The sequence below is a fragment of the Leucoraja erinacea genome, chromosome 5, assembly GCF_028641065.1.
Source record: "Leucoraja erinacea ecotype New England chromosome 5, Leri_hhj_1, whole genome shotgun sequence".
In the NCBI taxonomy this organism is placed as follows: domain Eukaryota; kingdom Metazoa; phylum Chordata; class Chondrichthyes; order Rajiformes; family Rajidae; genus Leucoraja; species Leucoraja erinaceus.
The window spans coordinates 16907242-16933400 of NC_073381.1; the positions used below are offsets into that span (position 1 = coordinate 16907242).

At 41.1% G+C, this 26159-nt stretch overlaps 2 protein-coding genes across 3 annotated transcripts in view; one reads left to right on the forward strand and one right to left on the reverse strand.

Moving 5' to 3' along the window:
* The window catches only part of pgbd5 (piggyBac transposable element derived 5), a 43050-nt gene extending 22199 nt beyond the window's left edge, over positions 1 to 20851 (forward strand). Inside the window, exons 3-7 of the mRNA XM_055635097.1 lie at positions 7671 to 7805; positions 10834 to 11014; positions 13791 to 13988; positions 15292 to 15397; positions 19438 to 20851. Coding sequence (XP_055491072.1) covers positions 7671 to 7805; positions 10834 to 11014; positions 13791 to 13988; positions 15292 to 15397; positions 19438 to 19627 — 810 coding nt within the window. The 3' untranslated portion in view covers positions 19628 to 20851. The remainder of the gene's footprint in view (positions 1 to 7670; positions 7806 to 10833; positions 11015 to 13790; positions 13989 to 15291; positions 15398 to 19437) is intronic.
* Positions 20852 to 21277: 426 nt separating this feature from the next.
* Positions 21278 to 26159, reverse strand: part of galnt2 (UDP-N-acetyl-alpha-D-galactosamine:polypeptide N-acetylgalactosaminyltransferase 2) — a 75093-nt gene continuing 70211 nt past the window's right edge. For both annotated transcript variants that reach the window (XM_055635100.1, XM_055635101.1), the window contains one exon: positions 21278 to 23325. In XM_055635100.1, the coding sequence (XP_055491075.1) occupies positions 23170 to 23325 (156 nt within the window). In that variant the 3' untranslated portion in view covers positions 21278 to 23169. The remainder of the gene's footprint in view (positions 23326 to 26159) is intronic.

The window sequence follows — 26159 nt, forward strand, 5'->3', positions numbered from 1 at the left end:
TAGGCAAGGCTTTAAAAAGACATGGTCCTAATGCTGGCAAATGAGATTAGTGTAGATGAACATGGTCCCTGTGGATACGGTTGGCCGAAGGATGCACTTCTGTGCTTTACATAGAAAAGAACGCACAGAAACAGGTCCTCGCCCCACAATTTGTGTGCTAAACATAATGTTATCTCATCTGCCTAGATATGATCCATTACTCCCCCCCCCCTTCCATTTCCAGTATCTCCATGTTCCTATCTAAAAGCCTCTTGAATGCCACTATCATATCTGCCTCCACCACTACCCTTGCAATGCATCCAGGCACCCACCATTCTCTGTGTGCATAATATACTGGAGTAACTCATCCGGTCCGGCAGTGTCTCTGGAGAACATGGATAGGTGACATTTCAGGACAGGACCCTTCTTCAATCTGAGTTGCTGAGCTACTCCCAGCAGTTTTTTTTTGTTTTTTTTGTAAACCAGCATCTGCAGTTCCTTGTGTCTACTCTCTGTGTACATCTCGTTAAACCTTGCCCCTTCAGGTTTAAAACTATGCCCTCTCGTCTTTGACATTTTTATATAAAAATTCATTCCGATAGTTATCGGGGGACTGTACCTTTAAGAATCATGTATGGGCAAGTCTATCTTGGGATGACATTATGTGGCTGACTATGGTTTTGTACTTTGTACCCTGTGTGACGAGATTAAGTTGTGGTCGCTGTGTGATGAGATTAAGTTGGGGAAAACCGATACCTGCGTAATGAGATTAAATTGTGGTCCGATACATACATGATGAGATTGAGTTGTGGTCGATACATCCTTGTTTACTCCATTGTATAAAGGAATGAGTTTGGGCGCTGCTTCGGCAGAGAGACTCGTTCAGACGCCTGTACTCTGTGCGATCCTCTCTCATGTATTAAACATTCAGTTGGATCTAAATTGCTGTGACTGTCGTTTGTTGGGAAAATCTTTCTAACACATTTCCACCCTTTTGAAAAGGTTTTAACTGTCTACCCGTCATAATTTTATATACTTCTGTCAGGTCTACCCTCAACCTCCGGCGTTCTAGAGAAAACAGTCCATGATATCTCAGACACTCGTATTCAAAGCAAATGTTTAGAATGCTACATGAAATGCATGAAACTCTATATAATAAATGGGTATGTTTACAATGGGATTTTAAATGTATCAACATTCATTTTGACATACTATTTATTGAAATGTGCCCCTAGCAGAAATTTGTACGAATGCCATAAAGTAAATGAAGTGGTGAGAGGCAACAGTTTCTCACTGATATTTTGACAAACTTTTCTGCTTTTAATTTTGGATATCCAGCATCTGCATTATTTTGTTTTTGTTTACTTGTATTGGGTAAAAACTGATGTCATTGATGAGGGAATTATGCAGCTTCTGGGACTGGGCAGGTGACTGATGGAACATTCAGGGATGTGTAATGTGTATGAAAATTCTTCTGCCAGGTAAATTATTTAATCGACACTTAACGAACACCCCTTCATTTAAAGTGATATAATTAACATTGATTATCTGAGTACTGAGGTGTTCAAGCAGTTGGATGCGAGAGCCGATAGATTTGGGCAATAAATGCCTGTAGAACATTCAACCCATATTTAAAAGCAGTTCTGTCTTTAGAAGTAGCATTGGGGTTTTGCCTTGTTCTCCTGCAGCCTTGCATCCTGCAGTGCAAAAGGTTTGATGTGAGGACTCCAAATCTTAAAACAAAAGCTTGAAAAGAGCACTCAAGCATTCTTTCTCACAAAACCAGTAATTTTTCTGAAGAAAGGTCACGACCCGAAACGTCACCTATTCCTTCTCTCCAGAGACGCTGCCTGTCCTGCTGAGTTACTCCAGCATTATGTCTATCTTCAGTTTAAACCAGCATTTGCAGTTTCTTCCTAATTAATAATTTCTATAGTTTTTATAAGTCTAGTTTTCTTGCTACACTGAGGGCACGATGTGACTGAAAGTACTTGTCAAGCAGTACCTTGTGTCTTTCAGCACTAAAATGGAGTCTGTGTCCTGTTCGCAACCATTTTGTGCAATGTTTTTTTTAAACTAGCAAATGATAAAATGGGGTTTGATATTCTCTGAAGGCGATTACATTTCTTTCCAGATGTTCTATGGAATCTGTTACATCCCTCTAAGCAGAGAGATAAGGTCATCATTTTTTGTTTTCATTGCAAAGATAAGGCAGTACTTTAGGCTGACAGCTTAACACAGTACCAAATTTCTTGTTTAATAATGGCCTGAAAAACACAATCAGCTGTCTCAGATTGCTGTGCAATCAACAAAGGCAAAATTAACATTTGAAATAGTTTAAATATTCATTGTCAGCATTGCATGGGTACTTTCGAGTGCATTTTTACTTCTGTTCAAATAAGTGCAAAACTGAATTGAAGTATGGTGTACTGTTTAAGCTCAACTGCGCTAAATATTCTCTTGAGTTCAGTTACCAGTCACCCTCGATAATAGACCACATATCCCTAAAATCAGAAATATTTAATTACATTCCAGTAACTGGAAGCCTGTGACAGCCATGCCTTCAACTATCAAGAGCCTAAGTTTTTAATTCCCTCCCTAATCCTCTCACTGGCCAGCCCCTCTCTTCCCTTAAAATACCTTTTAAAACCTTCCTCTTTGAACAAGCTTTGGTTTAGCTGTGTTTATGTCTCCTAAATGGCACGGAGTCAAATGTTATTACTGCTTCTCTCAAGAGCCTTTAGACATCTGCCACATTAAAAATGGTATGTAATTAGAACCACTTTTCAGCCCTTTGTGTCGTGTGCAGTTAATTTTCCACTTCAGCGATATTTTCTTCAACTGACCCCATTCTCCATGAGTTCTTTGATTTCTATTTTTTTAAATAATGGTTAATAATATCTAGAAAGGAAAAACCTGTCGGGCATCTGTTAGATACATAGCGAGACCTCATTATCTCTTTCAAACTCCAATTAGTACAGGTGAAGGACCATGACTAAAACCTATTCTGCCCATGTCAGCTCTTGGTGCCAAGGATTGCCTCATCAATTTTGTGGTGAATATCATGAATTCCTTCATGGTTTGGAGGACAAGGCAATTAAATTCACCAACTATATGTTGCTGAATGAATATAACCATAATTAACATCGGGGTGAATCTCTGTGAAAATGGCTCTCCTTTTCCTCAACCTAACTTGTCATTCTCAATATCTACAATTTTAAATGCCTTGTCATAATTTTAAATTACATCATTTACAAACCAGCAATGCTAGCTGACATTACTTTGACAACACCAGCAACAGACTTGAAGGTGGACAGTTTTGGAACGGGCTCTTGCAGAAAAGGCAGTGGGTGTGCAGATAACCAAATGAGAGGTTTACCATTGCACAGAACGGCTTCATATGTACAAACCAATTCGTATAAGGTTGGTGTTTTTCAGCTGAATTTCAGAAAATGCTGGAGATACTAAGCCGATCAGCAAGTGTCTGAGAAGAGGCAAACAGAGTTTTGGGTTGATCATAAAGTCATACAGCATAGAAATGGGCCCTTTGGCCCAACTTGCCCATGCAGACCAACCATCTACACTAGTCCCACCTGCCTGCATTTGGCCCATATCCTTCTAAATCGATCCTATCCGTGTACCTGTCCAAATGTTTTTTAAAAGTTGTGATAGTACCTGCCTCAACTACCTCCTCCAGCAACTCCTTCCATATAGCCACCACCTTTTGTGTAAAAAAAAAAAAAAAAAAAAAAAAAAAGGTTGCCCCTCAATTTCCTATTAAATCTTTCCCCTCTCACCTTAAACCTTTGTCCTTGATTTCCCTTACTCTGGGTAAAAGAGCCTGTGCATTTACTCTGTTTATTTATCTCATGATTTTATACACCTCTGTAAGATCGCCCCTCGTCCTCCTGTGCCCCAAGGAATGAAGTCCTAGCCTGCTCAACCTCTCCCTATAGCTCAAGCCCACGAGACCTGCCAACATCATTGTAAATATTCTCTGCACTCTCTCCAGCTTAACAACATTTTTTCCTATAACAGGGTGACCAAAACGGAACACATTACTCTAAATATGGCTTCAACAATCTTGTACAACTGTAACATAACCTCCAACTTCTATACGCAATCCTCTGACTGATGAAGGCCATTGTGCCGAAAGACTTCTTGACCACCCTATGATGCCACTGTCATGCCACTTTCAAGGAACTGTGTACAGTGGCTTGCAAACGTTTTCATACCCCTTGAACTTTTCCACATTTTGTCACGTTACAACCACAAACGTAAATGTAATTTATTGGGATTTTATGTGATAGACCAACACAAAGTGGCGCATAATTGTGAAGTGGAAGGAAAATGATACATGGTTTTCAAATTTTTTACAAATAAAAAACTGAAAAGTGTGGCGTGCAAAAGTATTCAGCCCCCTGTACTCTGATACCCCTAAATAAAATCCAGTGCAACCAATTGCCTTCAGAAGTCACCTAATTAGTAAATAGAGTCCACCTGTGTGTAATCTAATCTCAGTATAAATACAGCTGTTCTGTGAAGGCCTCAGAGGTTTGTTAGAGAACATTAGTGAACAAACAGCATCATGAAGCCCAAGGAACACATCAGACAGGTCAGGATGAAGTTGTGAGAAGTTTAAAGCAGGGTTAGGTTATAAAAAATATCCCAAGCTTTGAACATCTCACGGAGCACTGTTCAATCCATCATCCAAAAATGGAAAGAGTATGGCACAACTGCAAACCTACCAAGACATGGCCGTCCACCTAAACTGACAGGCCGGGCAAGGAGAGCATTGATCAGAGAAGCAGCCAAGAGGCCCATGGCAACTCTGGAGGAGCTGCAGAGATCCACAGCTCAGATGGGAGAACCTGTCCACAGGACAACTATTAGTCGTGCACTTCACAAATCGGGCCTTTATGGAAGAGTGGCAAGAAGAAAGCCATTGTTGGGAAAATAAAGCCATAAGAAGTCCCGTTTGCAGTTTGCCACAAGCCATGTGGGGGACACAGCAAACATGTGGAGGAAGGTGTTCTGGTCAGATGAGACCAAAATTGAAGTTTTTGGCCTAAATGCAAAACGCTATGTGTGGCGGAAAACTAACACTGCACATCACCCTGAACACACCATCCCCACTGTGAAACATGGTGGTGGCAGCATCATGCTGTGGGGATGCTTTTCTTCAGCAGGGACAGGGAAGCTGGTCAGAGTTGATGGGAAGACGGATGGAGCCAAATACAGGGCAATCTTGGAAGAAAACCTGTTAGAGTCTGCAAAAGTCTTGAGACTGGGTCGGAGGTTCACCTTCCAGCAGGATAACGACCCTAAACATACAGCCAGAGCTACAATGGAATGGTTTAGATCAAAGCATATTCGTGTGTTCGAATGGCCCAGTCAAAGTCCAGACATAAATCCAATTGAGAATCTCTGGCAAGACTTGAAAATTGCTGTTCACAGATGCTTTCCATCCAATCTGACTGAGCTTGAGCTATTTTGCAAAGAAGAATGGGCAAAAATTTCAGTCTCTAGATGTGCAAAGCTGGTAGAAACGTACCCCAAAAGACTTGCAGCTGTAATTGCAGCGAAAGGTGGTTCTACAAAGTATTGACTCGAGGGGGGTGGCTGAATACTTTTGCATGCCACATTTTTCAGTTTTTTATTTGTAAAAAAATTTGAAAACCATGTATCATTTTCCTTCCACTTCACAATTATGCACCACTTTGTGTTGGGCTATCACATAATATCCCAATAAAATACATTTACGTTTGCGGTTGTAACATGACAAAAAGTGGAAAAGTTCAAAAGGGAAGGAAAACGTTGCAAGCCACTGTACCTGCACTCCTAGATCCCTCTGCTCTACAACACTCCCCAGAGCTCGTTTTAGGTCCTGTCCTAGTGAAACTTCCCAGAATGCATTGTTCTTTGAGCTGACATTGAGTGCAACGAGACCTGGGTGTCATGATGCACCAGTCATTAAAAGTAGGCATGCAGGTGCAGCAGGCAGTGAAGAATGCGAATGGTATGTTAGCTTTCATAGCAAAAGGATTTGAGTATAGGAGCAGGGAAGTTCTACTGCAGTTGTACAGGGTCTTGGTGAGACCACACCTGGAGTATTGTGTACAGTTTTGGTCTCTTAATCTGAGGAAAGACATTCTTGCCATAGAGGGAGTACAGAGAAGGTTCACCGGACTGATTCCTGAGATGTCAGGACATTCATATGAAGAAAGACTGGATAGACTCGGCTTGTACTCGCTAGAATTTAGAAGATTGGGGGGGGATCTTATAGAAACTTATAAAATTCTTAAGGGGTTGGACAGGCTAGATGCATGAAGATTGTTCCCGATGTTGAGGAAGTCCAGAACAAGGGGTCACAGTTTAAGGATAAGGGGGAAATCTTTTAGGATCGAGATGAGGAAAACATTTTTCACACAGAGAGTAGTGAATCTCTGGAATTCTCTGCCACGGAAGGTAGTTGAGGCCAGTTCATTGGCTATATTTAAGAGGGAGTTAGATGTGGCCCTTGTGGCGAAAGGGATCAGGGGGTATGGAGAGAAAGCAGGTACAGGATACTGAGTTGGATGATCAGCCATGATCATATTGAATGGCGGTGCAGGCTCGAATGGCCGAATGGCCTACTCCTGCATTTACCTATTTACCATGTTCCTATGTTTTATTGGACCAGCACAGGAATCTGTGGACAGAGAGATAGATTGGAACAGGGAATTAAAGTGACGGGCAGCTGGCATGCTTGTAAACTACATGGAAGTATCCTTCAAAAAGTAAGTAAGTACGTTTATTGGCCAAGTATTCACATACAAGGAATTTGCCTTGATGCTCTGCACACAAGTAACATGGCATACAGTGACAGTTACGAATGACTCAGAAAACACTAAACATTAATAATCATAAAACATTAATGATAAAACACCATTGATCAGGCATGTGATCCAACAAAATACCAGATCAAAGGGAAGGCTACAAATTTTTGGCTGTTGAGTAGAGCAAAGACTTGTGGATAAAAACTGTTTTTATGTCTGGCTGCGGCAGCTTTGACAGTCCGGAGTCGCCTTCTAGAGGGAAGTGATTCAAAGAGTTTGTGGCCAGGGTGTGAGGGGTCAGAGATGATCTTGCCTGCTCGCTTCCTGGCCCTTGCAGTGTACAGTACATCAATGGAGGGAAGGTTGCAGCCAATAACCTTCTCAGCTGATCGGACAATTTGCTGCAGCCTCCAGGTGTCGTGCTTGGTGACTGAGCCAAACCAGACCATGATGGAGAAGGTGAGAAAAGACTCTACGATGGCCGTGTAGAATTGGACCATCATTGCCTGTGGCAGATTGTGCTTGCTCAGCTGCCATAGGAAATACATCCTCTGTTGTGGTCTTTTGACTGTGGAGTCGAAAAGGGCTTCTAATTGAATTTAGTTTCCCTAATATACATATGACCACGTTGTAAGCAGCATTTGCCATAAACAAAATTGCTTTTGGATAGAATATTTGCCTTGTAATTACTGATTGTGTGAGGTAGGGTCAATACATTCAGATTAACTAGAATTCCTAATTCATAGATTACCTATATATTGTGATTTAATAAACTGTAAGATTAAATTATTTTATTTGAAAACTATATTGATTTGTATTTGCAGGAAATGTTACCTCTTCATTGATCTATGCATTTATATTTTTGTCTCCCAGGTACTTCACGAGCCACTAATCGATGAAGATCCACTCTTCATTGCCACGTGTACAGACAGAGAATTACGTAAAAGGAAAAAGCGCAAGTTTAGTCTCTGGGTGCGACAGTGTGCATCAACAGGCTACATCTGTCAGGTTTGTTTTTGAAGATGTTTTCTGCTTCTGAAAGTGGATATTATGGCACAAAGAAGTATTTTTAGATTTTCAGCAACTAATTATCTAAAATGTATTTTCAACTAAACTGCACCTGCAATTTTCATCATGTTCCCTATGCCCAAATCTGCATCACCTGTTTGTGCTGAGATCAGAAATGGCTCAAACACTGACAAATAGCAAACTAGGCTAACTTTGTTCTCTATACTGTGCATTTGAATTTTTGTACAAAAATGTCCTTTTTAAGGCAGCTGAATGTGAAAAATTCTGTGAAAAATTACAGGTTTATTCTTGCTGCCAAATCTTGAAAGTTTGCTAAAACCTTGAACCTCAAATCTTTGTTTATTTCAATAAAGTGACAGTGCAATTATCACCACTGATTGTTCTGAGCTGGAGGCAACCTACTTCTTTTAATGTCAGTTTTATTTGTAAAATATAGGATAAGCACGTTGACGGTGCAATCCTCTGCGTGAATTGATTATTGTAAGTGTAATGATTGTATGTTACTCAATCTTCTTGGCTACTATTTATTCTCAATGATTACTTTAACTTTATAATGTAAATGCACCATGAAAGACTAAAGGGCCTGTCCCACCAGCATGCGATTGCATGCGTCTAGTGCGACCAAACGTGGTGGCTTGAGGCATACAGCCTTGCGGGGCCGGTCCCACTTCCAACCGTGGAGGTGTATGGAGTTGTGCGGGGCTGGTCCCGACATCATACTCACCAATCAGCTGGGCAGGAGGCGGGCTGACTGAATTTGGATGTCACACGGCGTCGGGCGGTGACGTCATCAAGTAACGGCACGCCGGGTGGTGACGTCATCAAGTAACGGCACGCCGGGTGGTGACGTCATTGCGCAATGCCACGCGCTAGGTGTATGCCGTCGAGACACTGCGTACGGCGTCAAGACGCTGCGTACGGCCTCAATGCGCCTGCGGGCCGACAGGCCGTTGTCGTGCAGGATTTTCGGACAGTGCAAGATTTTTGGAACCCCTTCGCGATGTCGGGACCAGCCCCGCACAACTGCATACGCCTCCGGCGATCGAAGTGGGACCGGCCCCGCGAGGCCGTACGCCTCAAGCGATCACGTTTGGTCGCGCTAGATGCATGCAGTCGCATGCTGGTGGGACAGGCCCTTTAGGGTCCAAACGGAGAGAGGCAGGGTGACAGTTCCCAGCACAGAGAATCTAACTCATTTGTTCACAAACTTGTCAGGGGTAAACATATACCTTATCAGACACCATTACAAGATTATTTGGCTACTCAGTGACTCCTTGGGCCACATGAGCATTTTATCATCAGGGTTTGTTACCACACCTAAATCTACACTTCCTTTTTGGAAGCCGTAATGCTAATTTCCATGGCTTTTCATGGTGTAAGTTAACGTGGTGACCCATATCTGTGGCTGTATTTAAAACAAATTACAACTTGAGAGAATCTTGCCTTGATAATCTCGACCAATATTTATTCCTTTCTCTTGAACCTTTTATTTTAAATATATAGCATACAATCACAGTGGCCATAGGATCATTTTAAAAAGGTGGTTGCCTTGAGTCTTGCTCGTTCCTACAATTCCCAACTTTCCTTTTCACCAAGATAAAGTATACCGTGGCCTTCATAAATGGTCCCCCTTTAAAGTGTATCCAGTTTTTTTTTTTCCCTTCAAATCTACTTCCAGTGCACTTATCAGTGAGTTTGCACTTTCATTCAAATCGCAAGCAGTAGTTGAATGAAAAAAATCACCTTTAATGCTCCTCTGTTTATTTTGCCAATCACCTCAACTGTTGACTCGTCTGGTTAATAACACTTTGTCCATCATGTCAAGAAGCATTCTGTTCTTTAGTTTCCCACTTGGCTCCCCTTCAATCTTTCTAGTTTCCCAAATGTTCTTTTGAATGTTATTTCTGGCACCAGTCTAACATCTTTCCAGGAGCAGAATTTCTGGGAAAAACAAACCAGCTCCTTGTTTTACACTTTGTGTTTTGAAGTTAAACACCAGTTCAACGCATGGTTCCCATTTTGGGAATAAATGGATGGTCTGCTTGCGTGAGGTCATTCCTTCCACGGGATCAACAGTGAAAGAAAATGGAGAGCATTTTTAAAAATGAATATACTTTAATCCTCTGCGATTAAGTATGAACAGAGAACACAGATCGGTCTAAAGAAGGGTCTCGACCCGAAACGTTGCCTACTCCTTTTCTCCATAGATGCTGCCTCACCCACTGAGTTTGTCCAGTATTTTTTGTCTACCATAGAACAGTGCAGCACAGGAACTGGCCCATCGGCCCACAATATTTGTGTCAAACATGATGCCAAGTTAAACTGATCTCATCTGCCTCTACATGATCCATATCCCTCTGTTCCCTGCACTTCCATGTGCCTACGTAAAAGCCTCTTAAATATCACTATTATATCTGCCTTCACCACCACCCCTGGCATTGAGTTCAAGGCCCCCACTACCCTTAGTATGGGATGGAAAAAACTTGTCCCGCACATCTCCGTTAAATTTTCTCCCTCTCGCCATACCCATGCCCTCTATGTTGGACATTTACACTCTGGGGGAGAAAGGCTCTGTCGGTCTACCCTATTTATGCCTCTCATATTTTTATATACCTCCATCAAGTCTCCCTCAACCTCCGATGTTCCAGAGAGGACAATCCAAGTCTATCCAACCTATCCTTGCACATGAACCCCTCTAATCCAGGCACCATTCTAGTAAACCTCCTCTGCACCCTCTCCAAAACCTCCCCATTCTCTGCAAAATCCCCCATGTTTTTCTTTAATCACCTGTATGGAAAGCAAAGAATAACCGTGAAGGAAGTTAAATTTATCTTGAGAGAGGGAGGCAGAGAAAGTGTGTGTGCTTACGTGGTTGTGTGTATGTGTGGGTGTTGTGTTGTGCATCCTCCAGTGAAATTGCTTGTTGCAATGTAATCTTTTTAACTTAAGGCTGCTCACGAACCATGTTGAATGTTTTTTTTTCATCTTCTCTCCTATTTTCTTTTAGATTTACATTCACTTGAAAGAAGGAACAACCTCGGATGGGCTGGATACTTTGAAGAATAGGCCACAGCTACACAGTCTTGTGGCAAGAAGCCTTTGTCAGAATTTGACAGGGAAGAACTACATCATATATACTGGCCCCAGCATTACCAGTTTAAATCTTTTCGAAGAGTTTGAGAAAAAAGGTTTGTGGTAAAATTGTGAATTATTGAGGTTAGTTCAGTATTGCAAAGTAAGATATCTTGAAAAAAAATGAAAGACTTTAAATCTATTTTTTGCTAAATGTATATATTAAGGAATCTCTGAAAGGGGATTTTCATTCGATGTTTCAATATAATTTTAATATAATATTTTAATATTAAGGGAATACAAATAAGAATTCTGAAATTAAGTGTTTATCAAGACAGAGCTTGTGATGGATGCAACAAAATATGTAAAGGGAAGATGTGTAAGCATGAGGAAAGAGTGGAAGATGATGGTGAAAATCTTGTAGAGAATGATCTTAAGTACTGACATACTATTGAGTCTATGTCTCATAAACTACTCTGATTGAACAATGCACAAAGTTCTGGAGTAACTCAGCAGGTCAGGCAGCATCTATGAAAGGAAAGGATATACGACATTTTGGGTCAGGACCTTTCTTCAGAATGAACAACATATTGCTGTGCAACATTTGTTTTACAAAGAATCACTCAATGCGAGCATCTAAAAACTGGTCTAATTTTTGAATGGTATTGAAATTGCATTATCGCTTTCCCAATATTGTTTATGAAAATCCCATCAAGGTTGAAATCTTCATTTGCAAGCTTACACAGTAGTATTGTCTCTTTCCCTGCGCAATGCCGTGTTTTGACAGATGTTTCAAACACCTACGGGTCAATGAATTGATTAAATTAAAAAAATTCCATCCTGGATTACAACTTGGTAGCCAGTCCTTGGAAACGAATACCGCAGTACAAGTGGCACTTGTACATCGACAGAGAACTGTTAATTTCATAGATGCTGTGGTTGTGGGTTGGGGTGTGGGTAGGAGAATGTCGTCAAGGGTCAGAAGAAACTGGACAGGCAGATGAAGAACGGCATCAAGATAAGCTATGTTATTTTTGCAAGAGCTACGAAGACCCTCCTGGGCTGTGTGCTGGTACTTCCAGGCTGTGATTGTGAGGAAATAATGCCATAGGAGATCTGTCAATAATTGCACCTTGGGGAAGTCTTTGCAGGATCATTTTACTCTGCCTATGTCTATAAGGGTAGGAAAAATAAATTATTTTCTCCTCAAGTGAATGTGGAGTTAGGGTGACCTCTCTAACGCAGCAGCAGCAAACTGATATGTGGCAGAGATCAGCAACAGCACCTTAGAAAGCCCCTTGAAACAGGAAAGTAAGACTCGCCGTAACCGTGACCTCCAAGTGCGAAGCGATCCAGGTAGACATTGTATTTGAGGTTGTTGAACGTCATAAAACAAGCTGAGGACAAAGAATGCAGTTTGAATGTTGCCCCTTAAAAAAGCATGGTTTATCATGGGAGAATGGGTGTTTGAAACTTGCTTGGTTTGTGAGGAAATGAGAATCGATGCGATTGAACCTCATCCTGGACATATTTTGTGTGCTGCTCTGCTGTCAACATCACTTGGGAAATTTTTTCCTGACGGTATAGTTCTAGGGGGAATCAAAACCACTCAAAGTCAAATATGAATTTCCTAAAAGACACTAAGATGCACAAGTATGGATCATTATCGTTTTACTCGAGGTTAAACCTATTTTAAACTGCATAACAATTTTTTTGATGTGTGTAAAGAAAGCATGAGTCTTAAGAATTGTTTAAACAAAATATTCCATCCTGTTTGACCATTGTCTTTCCCCACTACGTGAAGCATTGTTTTGCAGTGTCATGTAGATTTGGTCTCCGTGGTGTGAACATTAAGGGCCTGTCCCACTTACGTGTCCTTGGCACGCAAATTACGCGACCTCGTCGTCACGTTGAGGTGCACGGGCATCGTGTGGCCGCGTACGGCCGGTCCCACTGAGAAGCGCGGAGGGGTATGGAGTTGTGCGCGATATCGCGTGGTGCTCTGAAGTTTTGTAGTGAACAAAATCTTCGTGCGTCAACGGCCTGTCGCGGAACTGACGGCCAAAGTGGGACGGGGCCAAGACTGGCGTGACGTAATGTCTCACCTCCAACAGCAGCAGAAGCCGGCAAACGATCGCCGAGCTCGGCCTGGGGCTCACGGCCGTTGCGGATCCGGATCTGCCCCCACTCCTACTCCCAGAGCGGGGCCTAGAAAATTGAAGATGGACATAAAATGCTGAAGTAACTCAGCGGGACCGGCAGCATCCTTGGAGAGAAGCAATGGGTGACATTTCGGGTCAAGACCCTTCTTTCAGACTGAAGAAGAGTCTCGACACGAAACACCATCCATTTCTTCTCTCCAGAGATGTTGCCGGTCCCGCTAAGTTACTCCAGCATTTTGTGTCCATCTTCAAATGGCGTTACGCACTCCAGATGGCTGTGCGGGCGCATGAAATCGCGCGCGACCTTCGCGCCTCAACGCGACCATGAGGTCGCGTAATTAACGTGCCAAGGACACATAAGTGGGACAGGGGCTTTAGTGATTCTTTCAGACTGTCTGAGCAAGATGTTTTCCACACCACATGTTTGATCATTTTGACAGCTAGTTTGGCCCATGGGTGTGGTTTACCTCACTGTCGGCATTTCCAAGCTTTATATGAAACCCATGGCCTAGGTAACCAATAATATTCACTTGAAATTGCAGGCACTATTACATTGCTCCATGCAATGTTCACATTTGGGCTACCATTCTTTGTCCATGTTTCTTGATGTTTTGTATATACCAAAAGCTGTGCAATATTGTTGTGGCAGTTTGAACCTTGGTTTGGTCGGTATCTTTAAGAACTGATCCATAGAGCTCGCATTCGGATTATTTCTGTCCTGTGCTTTTAGGAATTTATTGCTGTGGACTCCTGAGCACCAGGAAGAGTGACTGCACAGGATTGCCACAGTCAATGCTGGTTAACCCTGAGCCTCCACATGTTCGGGGTCATTACAGAGTGAGAATGAAAAAAAACATGTCATTAATCAGCTGGTCCAACAAAGGACAATTCTACTTCCTCACGAACGCATACTCTCCATTTAAAGAAGGCAAGTACTCTTAAAGCAGTCATACTGTTAAACGTAGGAATATTCAAAGTAAATCATTTTCTTGCACAATTTGGTTTTGGGTTCCTTGTTGCGGCTGGGGTTTGTTCCCTCAATTGTGACTCCAAGGGCTACCTTTAGTGCTGGTTACAGAGAAGTAAACTTGTTGGAAAAAAACACAGCTGGAGGAGCCTGAGCAGTCAATATATGTAGTTGTTAGTCTTGCATATCACTATACCATTCCATTTGTATTCCATGCATATGGAAGGGCAACATCTAGCTGCTGATGCCCCTGCAACCTTTTGGTCTACATTGTATTTTTAATACATAACCAGACTGCCTTGACACTGAGGTTTACTCTCCATGTTATGTTTTTGCATGGTTGTTAACTTAAGCTGTCATTTTGTCACAAACTTTGTTTACCGCCACCAGATGTTCAGTTTGTCAGGGTTGTGTAAAATCCAACCCTTGTCAGCACAATTTACCCCTTTTGTTTACATAACACCTTTAACATGATTAAGTATCGCAAGATGCTTCATAAAAACTGTCAGGAATTTTATACTGAGGCAAATAAACCAAAACCTTAATCAGTGAAAAGGATTTTAATCAGCATTTTTAAGCTGAAAGAGTAAGCAAGGTTTAGGGAAGCATTTCCAGTAATTAGGGCCCAAACAGCTAAAGATTTGCTTGCTCAAGGTTAGAGCAAATGAAAACTGGCAAATGCAAAGATCTAGTCAGTTTACAGGGCTGGAGCAAGTCATATTTATAGCAAAGAGCATTTGTGCATTCTTGTGGAACAACAAAGTAGGAGAGATCCCTAACTAGCTGCTGTTGGATTTTGGGTCCATATTAGATTGGTCATTGAAGGACACAAAGTGCTGGAGTAGCTCAGCGGGTCAGGCAGCATCTCTGGAGAGAAGGAATGGGTGACGTTTCAGATCGAGACCCTTCTGACAGGGTGAAGAAGGGTCTTGAACCGAAATGTCACCCATTCCTTCTCCCCAGAGATGCTGCCTGTTCCGATGATCTTTTGTTTACCTCTTTGCTTGTTAGATTAAGATGATGTCCTCGTGGTGAAAGAATGCTTTCTGCGACTAGTGATGAATTTCAAATAAAATACATCCAAAAAGTCCACTTTGCCAGATGTATGGGGTTTTTGATAATGTGCTGCAATTTGATAATGTCATTTTTCTGATTAAAGGTCAAAACTTGTATCCTTGACTTTTAAGCTCATTAAGTATTACAATTGCGTAGAATAATTCCAATCACGTTCTTAGTATTTCATCTCAACATTTTGGTCCCACAGGAGTCATAATTAGAAGGAAAAGTGGAGAAATTCGCTGTCCATTAGCAGTAGAGGCATTTGCTGCACATCTTGGTTATATCTGCAAATATGATGATAAGTACAGCAAGTGAGTACCTTCATGGCCTCTTTGTCTATAACTGTGTACAGTACACCTGTACTTCAAAACTGTTCATATCATAATTTTCAGTAATGCAAACTCTTGACAATAATTGACAATATTTGTTTCTTTTTCAGTTTATTTATTCCGATTTTTTTCGTGTTAATTCCATAAGAATAAATTGTCATTCCCCATCTTAAATTTGTTGGTAATGATTTGTGAATTCCTTTTCGATGCATTCCCATTACGCCAATAGCTGTAAGGTAGGAGAATACTGCATAAAATTCCAAATCTGTTGAGACTCCCTTAAAAAAAAATAACAGCAATGTTTGGAATACATTAATTCTTTAGCCTCCTAGATTGTCCAGTCTAATTATTTGCAATCTTGGATTTGTGTAAGTTGCTTCTCAATAATAACTCTTTGGGATGTTGATGTAATAGTGGTGATAATACTTTCTGAATGCCACGGGAAAGGTATTTTACTTGCGTCGTATCTTCCCAAGCTGGAACGTTGTCATGGTCTTCAACAGTTATTAATTGGTGAGCATTCTTACTTATAACCTAATGACCTTCCCTTCACCATTGATGAGTATGGCTAGGCCAAGTGCAAGGGTTCCCAACCTGGGGTAAATTTACACCCAGGGGGTAAATTTATTGATTCTGGACGTACATATTTTTTCCCATTGACTGACTGTGTTTGATTCTGGTATACCGGTTATCTGTTCATCATTAGTTGTTCATAAATAATGGACTTTGCTTATAAAAGGACTGGACAAGCTAGATGCAGGAAAAATGTTCCCAATGTTGGGCGAGTCCAGAACCAGGGGGCCACAGTCTTAGAATAAAGGCGAGGTCATTTAAGACAGAAGTGAGAAAAAACTTTTTCATCCAGAGAGTTGTAAATTTATGGAATTCCCTGCCACAGAGGGCAGTGGAGGCCAAGTCACTGGATGGATTTAAGAGAGAGTTAGATGGAGCTCTAGGGGCTAGTGGAGTCAAGGGGTATGGGGAGAAGGCAGGCACGGGTTATTGATAGGGGACGATCAGCCATGATCACAATGAATGATGGTGCTGGCTCGAAGGGCCGAATGGCCTCATCCTGCACCTATTTTCTATGTTTCTATAAGTGAAATAACATTGTTATGTGCTATTAACGTTCCCAGGGGTAGACTGGATGAAAAAAGTTGGGAACCACTGGCCTGGTGCATTACCTTAACAAACTCGATAATATTTGACTGAGATGATAAACTTCAATAACAACTAGTTATCTTCCTGAGTATACCTAGAATAGTTACCCTTGATGGGAAGCCAGAACTTGGGAGATGAAAAGTCCCCACCCAGTGTAACTTTCTGCTCCTATCGCTGATGCCTCTGAGCTATTTGTGGGGTTGAGTAGAATATCATGAGGTCTGTTGATGATTGATGGATGTTGCCTGATGAGGTATATTTGTCAGGGTGTGTTGAAAGGTCAATGCAAAACCTCTCCCAATTTTGGCAAATATCTCTATATTCATGAAAGGAGGGTGTTGCCATGTTAACATGACTGGGCGTTCCTTTATCATGCTGTGTAATTAGGAAATCCTGATCTATCCTTCAAAGTGAATGAGCTCACTCCTATCTGTTCAAATTAATTTTGTCCGCATACTTAATCTGTAAATACTTTGTGCTTGTATCGTGATGCTTACAATCTATAATTGGTAAAGCAGTCTACATTCACTCTTGAAGAGCGGACAGCTATTGCATGCACTGGGTGGACTATGGGAATGGTCAAACGCGCTGACATAGCAAGAGGATGTTAAGCTGATGGTGTGTTGTCCATTGCATGACTCTTCAACTGTGGCATGCTGCTGTGATGTGGAGCAATGGCTCCCAACATTTCTGAAGGAAAGTTTTCCCCTAGCGGTCCACCCCACCACCCCTATTTGTTCACAATCGGTCAAATGTAAGCACCCATTCCTGGACAGCTAGCATTCATAATATTTTTAACATGTTAATATATTTTCAATCTTTAAAACCTCAAGGATTTCACAATCTTTGCCTCTTCTTCCCCCCCAATTCCCTGGAAAACCTATGAATTCCAGTGTTTATAGTTTGCTGTGCATTGAGAGAACTTGCTTTTTTTTTAAATTGCCTTTTTTGTACTCCAGAATTCTTGCCCGTTTGGAAAATATGGATGTGTAAACTTCCTTTGAATGATGCTCTGAGACCATGTGTCCCCTCATGGCTGTGAAAGAGCTCTCCCATTCACGCCAAGATCTGGCCCTGACCCTATAGTCTTACGATTTTCAGGAATTTAGCCACTAGCCCGTTGAGTTACTGGTAAATCTGCTGCCAGTTCTCTTTCAGGCAATACATCCAAATTAATGTAACTTACTGCAAAACCCCATGCCTATTATGTTACAGTGCCCTCCATAATGTTTGGAACAAAGATCCATCGTTTATTTATTTGCCTCTGTACTCCACAATTTAAGATTTGTAATAGAAAAAAAATCACATGTGGTTAAAGTACACATTGTCAGATTTTAATAAACGCCATTTTTATACATTTTGGTTTCACCATGTAGAAATTAAATCAATGTTTATACGTAGTCCTCCCATTTCTGGGCACCATAATGTTTGGGACACATGGCTTCACAGGCGTTTGTAATTACTCAGGTGTGTGGGGGTATTATGGCCTGGGCATGTATGGCTGCTCAAGGTGTTTAAGAAGGAACTGCAGATGCTGGAAAATTGAAGGTAGACAAAAGAGCTGGAGAAACTCAGCAGGTGCAGCAGCATCATTGATACTGCTGTCCCCGCTAAGTTTCTCCAGCACTTTTGTCTACCTTGGTTGCTGAAGGTACTGGCTCACTTATCTTCATTGATGATACAACTGCTGATGGTAGTAGCATAATGAATTCTGAAGTGTATAGACACATCCTATCTGCTCAGGTTCAAACAGATGCCTCAAAACTCAATGGCCGGCGGTTCATTCTACAGCAAGACAATGATCCCAAAGGCCCCATAGCAGAAGCATCCACGTCACGAGGCTGGAAACTGGATGTATCCTGAGCTAATTCTGCTACCACCATCATCTATTCTGACAAGTGATGGCTTCCACTGATTCTCGCCGGAAGCTTGCGTCATTTTCAGGACGAACGATGACAGTGAGGTCAACATTTGTAACAAGATGGACACGAAAAGAAGAAGAAGAATTATCCCAAACACTGCTAAAGCAACAAAGGAGTTTTTCAAAGCTAAAAAATTGTCAATTTCTGAGTGGCCAAGTCAATCGCCCGATCTGGACGCAGCTGAGCATGCCTTTTATATGCTTGGACTAGCCCCCAAAACAAGCATAAGCTGAAGATGGCTGCAATACAGGCCTGGCAGAGCATCACCAGAGATAACACCCAGCAACTGGTGATGTCCATGAATCGCAGACTTCAAGCAGTCATTGCATGCAAAGGATATGCAACAAAATACTAAACATGACTACTTTCATTTACATGACATTGCTGTGTCCCAAACATTATGGTGCCCTGAAATGGGGGGGTACTATGTATAAACATTGCTGTAATTTCTACATGGTGAAACCAAAATGTATAAAAATGGCCTTTAATAAAATCTGACAATGTGCACTTTAACCACATGTGAATTTTTTTTCTATTACAAATCTCAAATTGTGGGGTACAGAGGCAAATAAATAAATGACGGGTCTTTGTCCCAAACATTATGGAGGGCACTGTATACCTGTTACTGACTGTATTGTTAATGCAATCAATTTCTGTTGACCACTGGTGTTGGCTATTTACAAAGCAAAGCAAAAGGTTCTGGAGTTACTCAGCAGGTAAGTCGGCATCTGTGAAGAAAATGGATAGATAACGTTTCGGGTCAGGACCCTTCTTCAGACTCAGAATGCCCCTCCACAGATGCCTCTTGATCTCCCGAGTTACACCAGAGCTGCACTTTGTATGCTCAAGATTCCAGCATCTGCAGTTCCTTGTATCTCCTTATCTTTTTATATCTGTGTTTTGAAATGGCACCTAATAATTGTTTGTTCTCTTCCATAGATACTTTATATCCCATAAACCTAACAAGACCTGGCAGCAAGTGTTCTGGTTTGTACTCAGTATAGCTGTCAATAATGCATACATCTTGTACAAGATGTCCGAGGCATATCTGGTCAGACGCTACACCAGGGTACAGTTTGGTGAAAGACTGGTCAAGGAGCTGTTTGGAATTGAAGAGCATCTTCCCTGAGTGATTTCTGCTGGCAATCCTTGTACTGATGTCAAATTGTTGCACTGTATCCACAGGGCTAAACCACATCTCACAACCTTGTCCCAAACATATTTTAAAAAAAAATGATTTTTGTCATCGCTGAGCTTTTACCTGAAATCTACAGCACGCACGTCTCTAACTCTCTGCTCTGCCACCAAGCCTCAAGCCAAAGTGAAGACCATTTGCAAGGAATCTGGAGACGGGTACTGAAACGGGCGATTGTAGAATGAATAGAGGGAAACCTGATTGTAATGCCTGAATATACCTGGGATAACAACACAAGGTTGATGAATCAAGTTGTGGACCTATTGTGGCTTTTTTTTTAAACTTATGCGGGGATGTGAAATATGCACTTTTGTATGCAAATTGTGCACGTGTGGGAAATCATAAAACCATCAAGGAATCATTTCATTGTTTTGCAGAAAAAAAACCTTAACTATTTCCATTGTTACATTCTTAATGATTTGCGCCTTTGAGTATTGTTCGATAATGTCATCGCCTAATGATTCCTCACTCATAGTGCAATCCAACAGCCCTGTTTAGATATTTATAATGAAAGGTTTAATATGCATTCTGAATGTTTACATTGGACTAGTTATTAAATAGTGTTCAGAATTCACAATTTCTGCTATGTACTGCATTTAGCAAATAGTGCACCAGATATAAATTACATTCTTTATTCACTGATGATACTTTGTCATTGCAAAGTAGAAGTTGTTGCTTGGAATACTAAATCCCTAGATCATGTATGTGGAGGTAGAGTCTAAACCATAAGATGACTATCTCTCCTTAGGGGGCCTTGAAGTTCAGTCCCTCAGCTGGGTTGTTAGATGCAGTAGCATTGTGATAGCGACATGGTATGTGTGAATACGGTGGATGAATTAGCTGGTGGCATCTCTTGTTTCTCAGTGTGTCTGCCATTCAACATGGAGGAACTGTTAGCAGAAGAGGAATCTGTGTCTCTGAGTGAATTGTGCTAACTAGGGATAGAAGGTTTTGTCCATTTCTTAAATCTCTACCTTGGTGTGGAGACAGCATGCAGAGTTCATCTGTTGCTTTCCTGCGGGATTCACTTTCTGTTCATTGATTTGTATTCAAGCAATGTAAGTGTCTCAAAAGTGCCCTGTATATTACAAATCTGTTGTATTTAAAATATAAAGATGTATGGTAAAATTTACAATAAAGGAAAATTGTGGCAAAAGGTCATACTATTGTGTTGATTAACGGTCCGTGAACCATTCAGCAAGTAATGTCAATGCCTTCAAGGCAGACTTTTTTAAAAAGGTAATTAGTATGCCACTACTTGGTTCATAGAATCACATACAAAACAGATTTCATTGGTTTGCAACACACGTTCAGAGGTCTGAATGGCTACACGTAAATGTTTTTTCAAAATGAAAACAAACATTCAGGAGATCATGCATTATCTGTGGAAATAGACAAAATAGTTAACATTTTTGGTGAGTGTTAAATCTGAAATATTAATTCTGGTTCTCTGTCAATAAATGGTGCATAACCTGCTGTCTTTTCAACATTGTAGAACATAGGAATATGAACTAAAAACAGTAATTTTTTCCCCAAAACACCTTGCAACATAAATCCAGTTTTTAAAAAGAAAAACATGAAAAGTTGGAATTTAAAGGTATAAAGTTTATTAAAGTTAATTCATTTTCAAGGATGCTTTCCATCACATCTATAAAAACTATGAGCAAGATCATGCTTTCCAGTGAGAAGAGATGTGGGGAAGTTAATCTATAAACCAACAAGACTTGTCATCTTTTCAATACTCCACAGTGACATTGTTGTGCACAAGATTAACATTACTCTATACAAAATCACTCAAGAATTGGAAATTAAAAGAAATTTTACATTTGGGAGCGGGGGAAAAAAACTTAACACAGTCACAAGTTACTTCAAAACAAAAGTAAGTCCAATATTGTTCCTTGAAGATTTGAACACTGGTGGAATTGTTCCACCAATCCCATTCTCACTTTGCCACTTGCAAAGACTTCACGGGATCTTTTCTAGTAGAAGAAAAAATCTTTAACATTTCAAGACTTATGAATGGAAAGGATGCAGCTCTTCTACAGAATGAACTTTGGCACACTGGCATGTAAACATTTCTTTGAAAATTAATATCATGTTCAGCAGCAGTATAACCTCTTCCAACTACAGTTTCTGCTCTTAAACGTTGGTAATAAAATCACTGTCTGCCCTTTCACATAAACAAAGACTGGGGGAGAGAGAGAAAGACACAAAGACATGGAGAGAATCATCCTTTTGTACTCCTGGTTGTGCCAGACACCTTTATTGCATTGTAGTAATTAAGTGAACAGTGTAACCTGACAAGACAGCCATCAATTTGGTAAATTAAATAAATATAAATGAATTAAGACTTTACAGAAAATTGATTTTAAGGAGAACTTATTAGCAGAGGTGAGCTTGAGAGGCATACAAACTGTTTTCTCCACAATGGCTATTGTTTTCAATTCACAGCCACTATTTTATAAATTCATCTTATGTCTTTGAACAAAACAAAAAAGGTACCGTCGCCACTAAAGATATATTATGATTGCCTAACTTGGATTAAGCAAGGCCCCAATCAAATACCGCTTTGAAAAAGTCACTGCAGCAAAAGCTAATGAGTGAATTCTTGGATGGTTTCACAGCAAGTGCAGGCTAGAATCATAAACAGAAGGAATGATTTTGGTAATGTAACAATCATGTAACATAGCTACTTAAATAAATACAAAATAAGTTTGAATTATCAACAGGTTTTGATCCATTAAATAACACCGAGCCATGTTTGTGCCACACAATCATAGGTTACAACTCCCATCCATCCTAACCCCTCGCACACAAAGAACTAAGAAAAGTGCTGAGGTTCAGTTAAACAGAATAAAGACATACCAAAATTCATGCACAGCAACAGGTTCCGGCTTTTATTCGATACTGTACCATTTCCCTACATTTGCCTGGTTTGGCTTGAACAACACGCATTGGCTTATCAAAACCATTCCACGTTGAGATCTGGAGTCTGCACATTCGCATCAAGAACAAACATCAGGAAATAAACACACAAGCTTTGCATCTGAATGACAGGTTAATACAAAAAAAGCAAGAATACTGAACAATGTGTGAATTGTGAAGCATCGGGACACATTTAAATACATGGATATTGGATGTGCTCATAAGCAACCTTTGTTATTAGTGCAGGGCGTTTCCTATAAAACAGAAATCCTTATTTTGGAAACTTCCTCATCAGAAAGACTGAAATGGTTCTTGAGGGGGATGGAATTCTATGTACCGTCCTACTGTAATTCAAAAGAAAGGGTGCAGGATCTTGGTTAAATGAAAAAGAAATATAGAAACAGTAACCCATGAGTTTGAAAACTCAATACAGCAATTCAAGATAAGATGGAATATGAAACTTTTTCAAAAATCGAGGTATATGGTTGAATGCAAACTTGATTTACCAATTTAAATATTGTCCACATTGAAAATTCCAAAATGCAGATGTGTTACTGCTGTAAATTAAGTGAGAATTTCCATTGTTGTGAAAGTGATGGATTACAGACTTCGACAGTGAGTCCTCCAGTTTTGGTATTCCGACTGTCTAGACACAAATTGCTGCCAACATGCCTTAGTTTCGAGTTGCTCTCAATTTGTTCCCACTTCTGCAAAAACAAAGTATTATCAAGAATAGGTTAACAAGCTAAATGAGCTATAAAATTAAAAACTACAAGATTACAAAATATTTTTCACAGCACTCTTTCTCCTGGGTTCTGAACTCTCAAAGGTATGGACCACTCTTTAGTATAAGAGCAGGGAGGTTCTACTGCAGTTGTACAGGGTCTTGGTGAGACCACACCTGGAGTATTGCGTACAGTTTTGGTCTCCTAATCTGAGGAAAGACATTCTTGCCATAGAGGGAGTACAGAGAAGGTTCACCAGAGTGATTCCTGGGATGGCAGGACTTTCATATGAAGAAAGACTGGATAGACTCGGCTTGTACTCGCTAGAATTTAGAAGATTGAGGGGATATCTTATAAAAATTTACAAAATTCTTAAGGGGTGGGATAGGCTAGATCAGTGGTTCCCAACCATTTTTTGGCCATGCCCCACCTAATCACCTCTAATATCCTGATGCCCCCCCCTTGCTTTCCCTTGAGAGAAAACGGAGGAAATAGATATTATAAGGGTAACTTAGCAAAAGCTCTTTGAATCGCATTTCTAAATCCAATTCAATAAATAAGGTTCTCCCATGACCTCGCGCGCTTCGTGCGACGTGCATGAAGAGCGATGGCGCGGTGATTATGTAATAACTACACAATAAAGACCTTTTTTACCCCCAAAAAATTATTTACTCAAAATAACATCTGAAACATAAACTACATATGTTTACCTGATGGAAAATCCAAAAAAATAAAAATCGAAAATTTGGACCCAGACCTCCTCAGTCGCACTCAATTGCCCCCCTTAAAAATCAAATTGCCCCCCTGTGGGGCGTACGCCCCACGTTGGGAACCACTGGGCTAGATGCAGGAAGATTGTTCCCGATGTTGGTGAAGTCCAGAACAAGGGGTCACAGTTTAAGGATAAGGGGGAAATCTTTTAGGACCGGGATGAGAAAATAATTTTTCACACAGAGAGTGGTGAATCTCTGGAATTCTCTGCCACAGAAGGTAGTTGAGGCCAGTTCATTGGCTATATTTAAGAGGGAGTTAGATGTGGCCCTTGTGGCTGAAGGTATCAGGGGGTATGGAGAGAAGGCAGGTACAGGATACTGAGTTAGATGATCAGCCATGATCATATTGAATGGCGGTGCAGGCTCGAAGGGCCGAATGGCCTACTCCTGCACCTATTTTCTATGTAAACAAAGACATCCACCCAGATTATGTACTGCAGAGCCAGGAGCTGGGATGAACGCTACCACAGCAATGTAAAGATTATCTCGTTGGCACATAAGTAACATGGAATGAACTGCCAGTGTAATGTGCAGAGGCTGCTTGTGAGGGGTGCAAGGATACACCCTGGTCACCGGGCACCTCCAGCCCCCAGTCTTTCCTTCTCAGTCTGATGGATGTATTGACTTCTCTCCAGGAATCCACAGATCTCCCTGGCCCAGAGATTTCATCACTTGTAAACAAGCAAAGATCACTGGCCATTGAGCCTGTTGTTCCTAGCCCTCAATGACAGCTCTTGCACATTTCTTGGGGTGATGAGATCACTTTAACTGTCTCAATTTTGTGGGAGTGCCAGGAAGGGGAGCTGATGTTGGGTCATCGACCAGATTTCCATCGTTGCAGCCTGGAGGGCGTGAGCTCCAGAACAGCACCTCTTCCAATAACTCACCTCCACCGCAAGAGACCATTCAGTCCAAACTGATAAGACACAAAGAACTGTAGATACTGGTTTCCAAAAAGACACAAAGTGCTGGAGTAACTCAGCAGGTCAGGCAACACCTCTGGAGGACATGGATAGGCAACCCAAAATGTTGGTCGTCCATGTCCTCCAGAGATTCTGCCTGGCCCGCTGAGTTACACCAGCAGTTTTGAGTCCAAACCAGTGTTCAGACTAGACAAGGATCTCAGATTTCCACACAATAGAAGGAGATTATTCGCCCCATCGAGTGTCTGCCAGCTCCAGGACCAATTCCTTCAACCTCTCTGCCTCACTCATTTCTCTAAAATCAACTGTCTCTCACATCCCCATTAACACATTCCTCTCCTATTGCCCAACCACGCCAAGGGGCAGTTTACAGCAGCCGGTTAAACTACCAAGCAACGCATCTTTGGGATGTGGGGAGGATTTGGAGTATACAGGGGAAACCCTCGCAGTCATGGAAAAAAACATGCAAACTCCAGAATGGGCCAGATGGCTGAATTGGGCCCGATGTGTGAATCACCCAAAGTTCCTGGAGTAAGATGGCTGCACCAACAGCACCACCAGCCACCTTCATCTAACCCTATCCTCTCCTTCTTGTCCCTCTCCAACTTGTCCCGCACCTCCAGATTCAGGAACAGCTTCATTCCCAGAGCTATAGCGGCTGTGAACCGGCCCTGCTGAGTGCCCCCCACCCCCATGGACAGTCTCCCTCGGATGGTCACGTCGCACAGATACATCTGCACTTTAGTCTGTTTGAACTGTTTTGACTATTTTACTGTTGTAATTTTCTTTTTACAAATCATGTTCTCGGGGTATCTAAATCTAAATTTTATTTTAAATGACAATAAAATATATTATTATTATTATTATTATTATTATTGGGTTCATCTCAGCAATTCCATGTGGTAGCAAGTTCCATATTTTCTCCGGGGGGGGAGTCATTTCAACTTAAATTCCCTATTCATTGCTGAAGTTTAGATTCATGAAGACGTTTTACTTTGAAGTTAGAGATGATTACATAATTAGAATACTTTCAACAAAGTGTATAACTAAAAAGGAGTAATCATTCACAATTCCCAGGCAGTTCTATCCAGACAAGCTTTCCAGACACACTCCTGTTTAA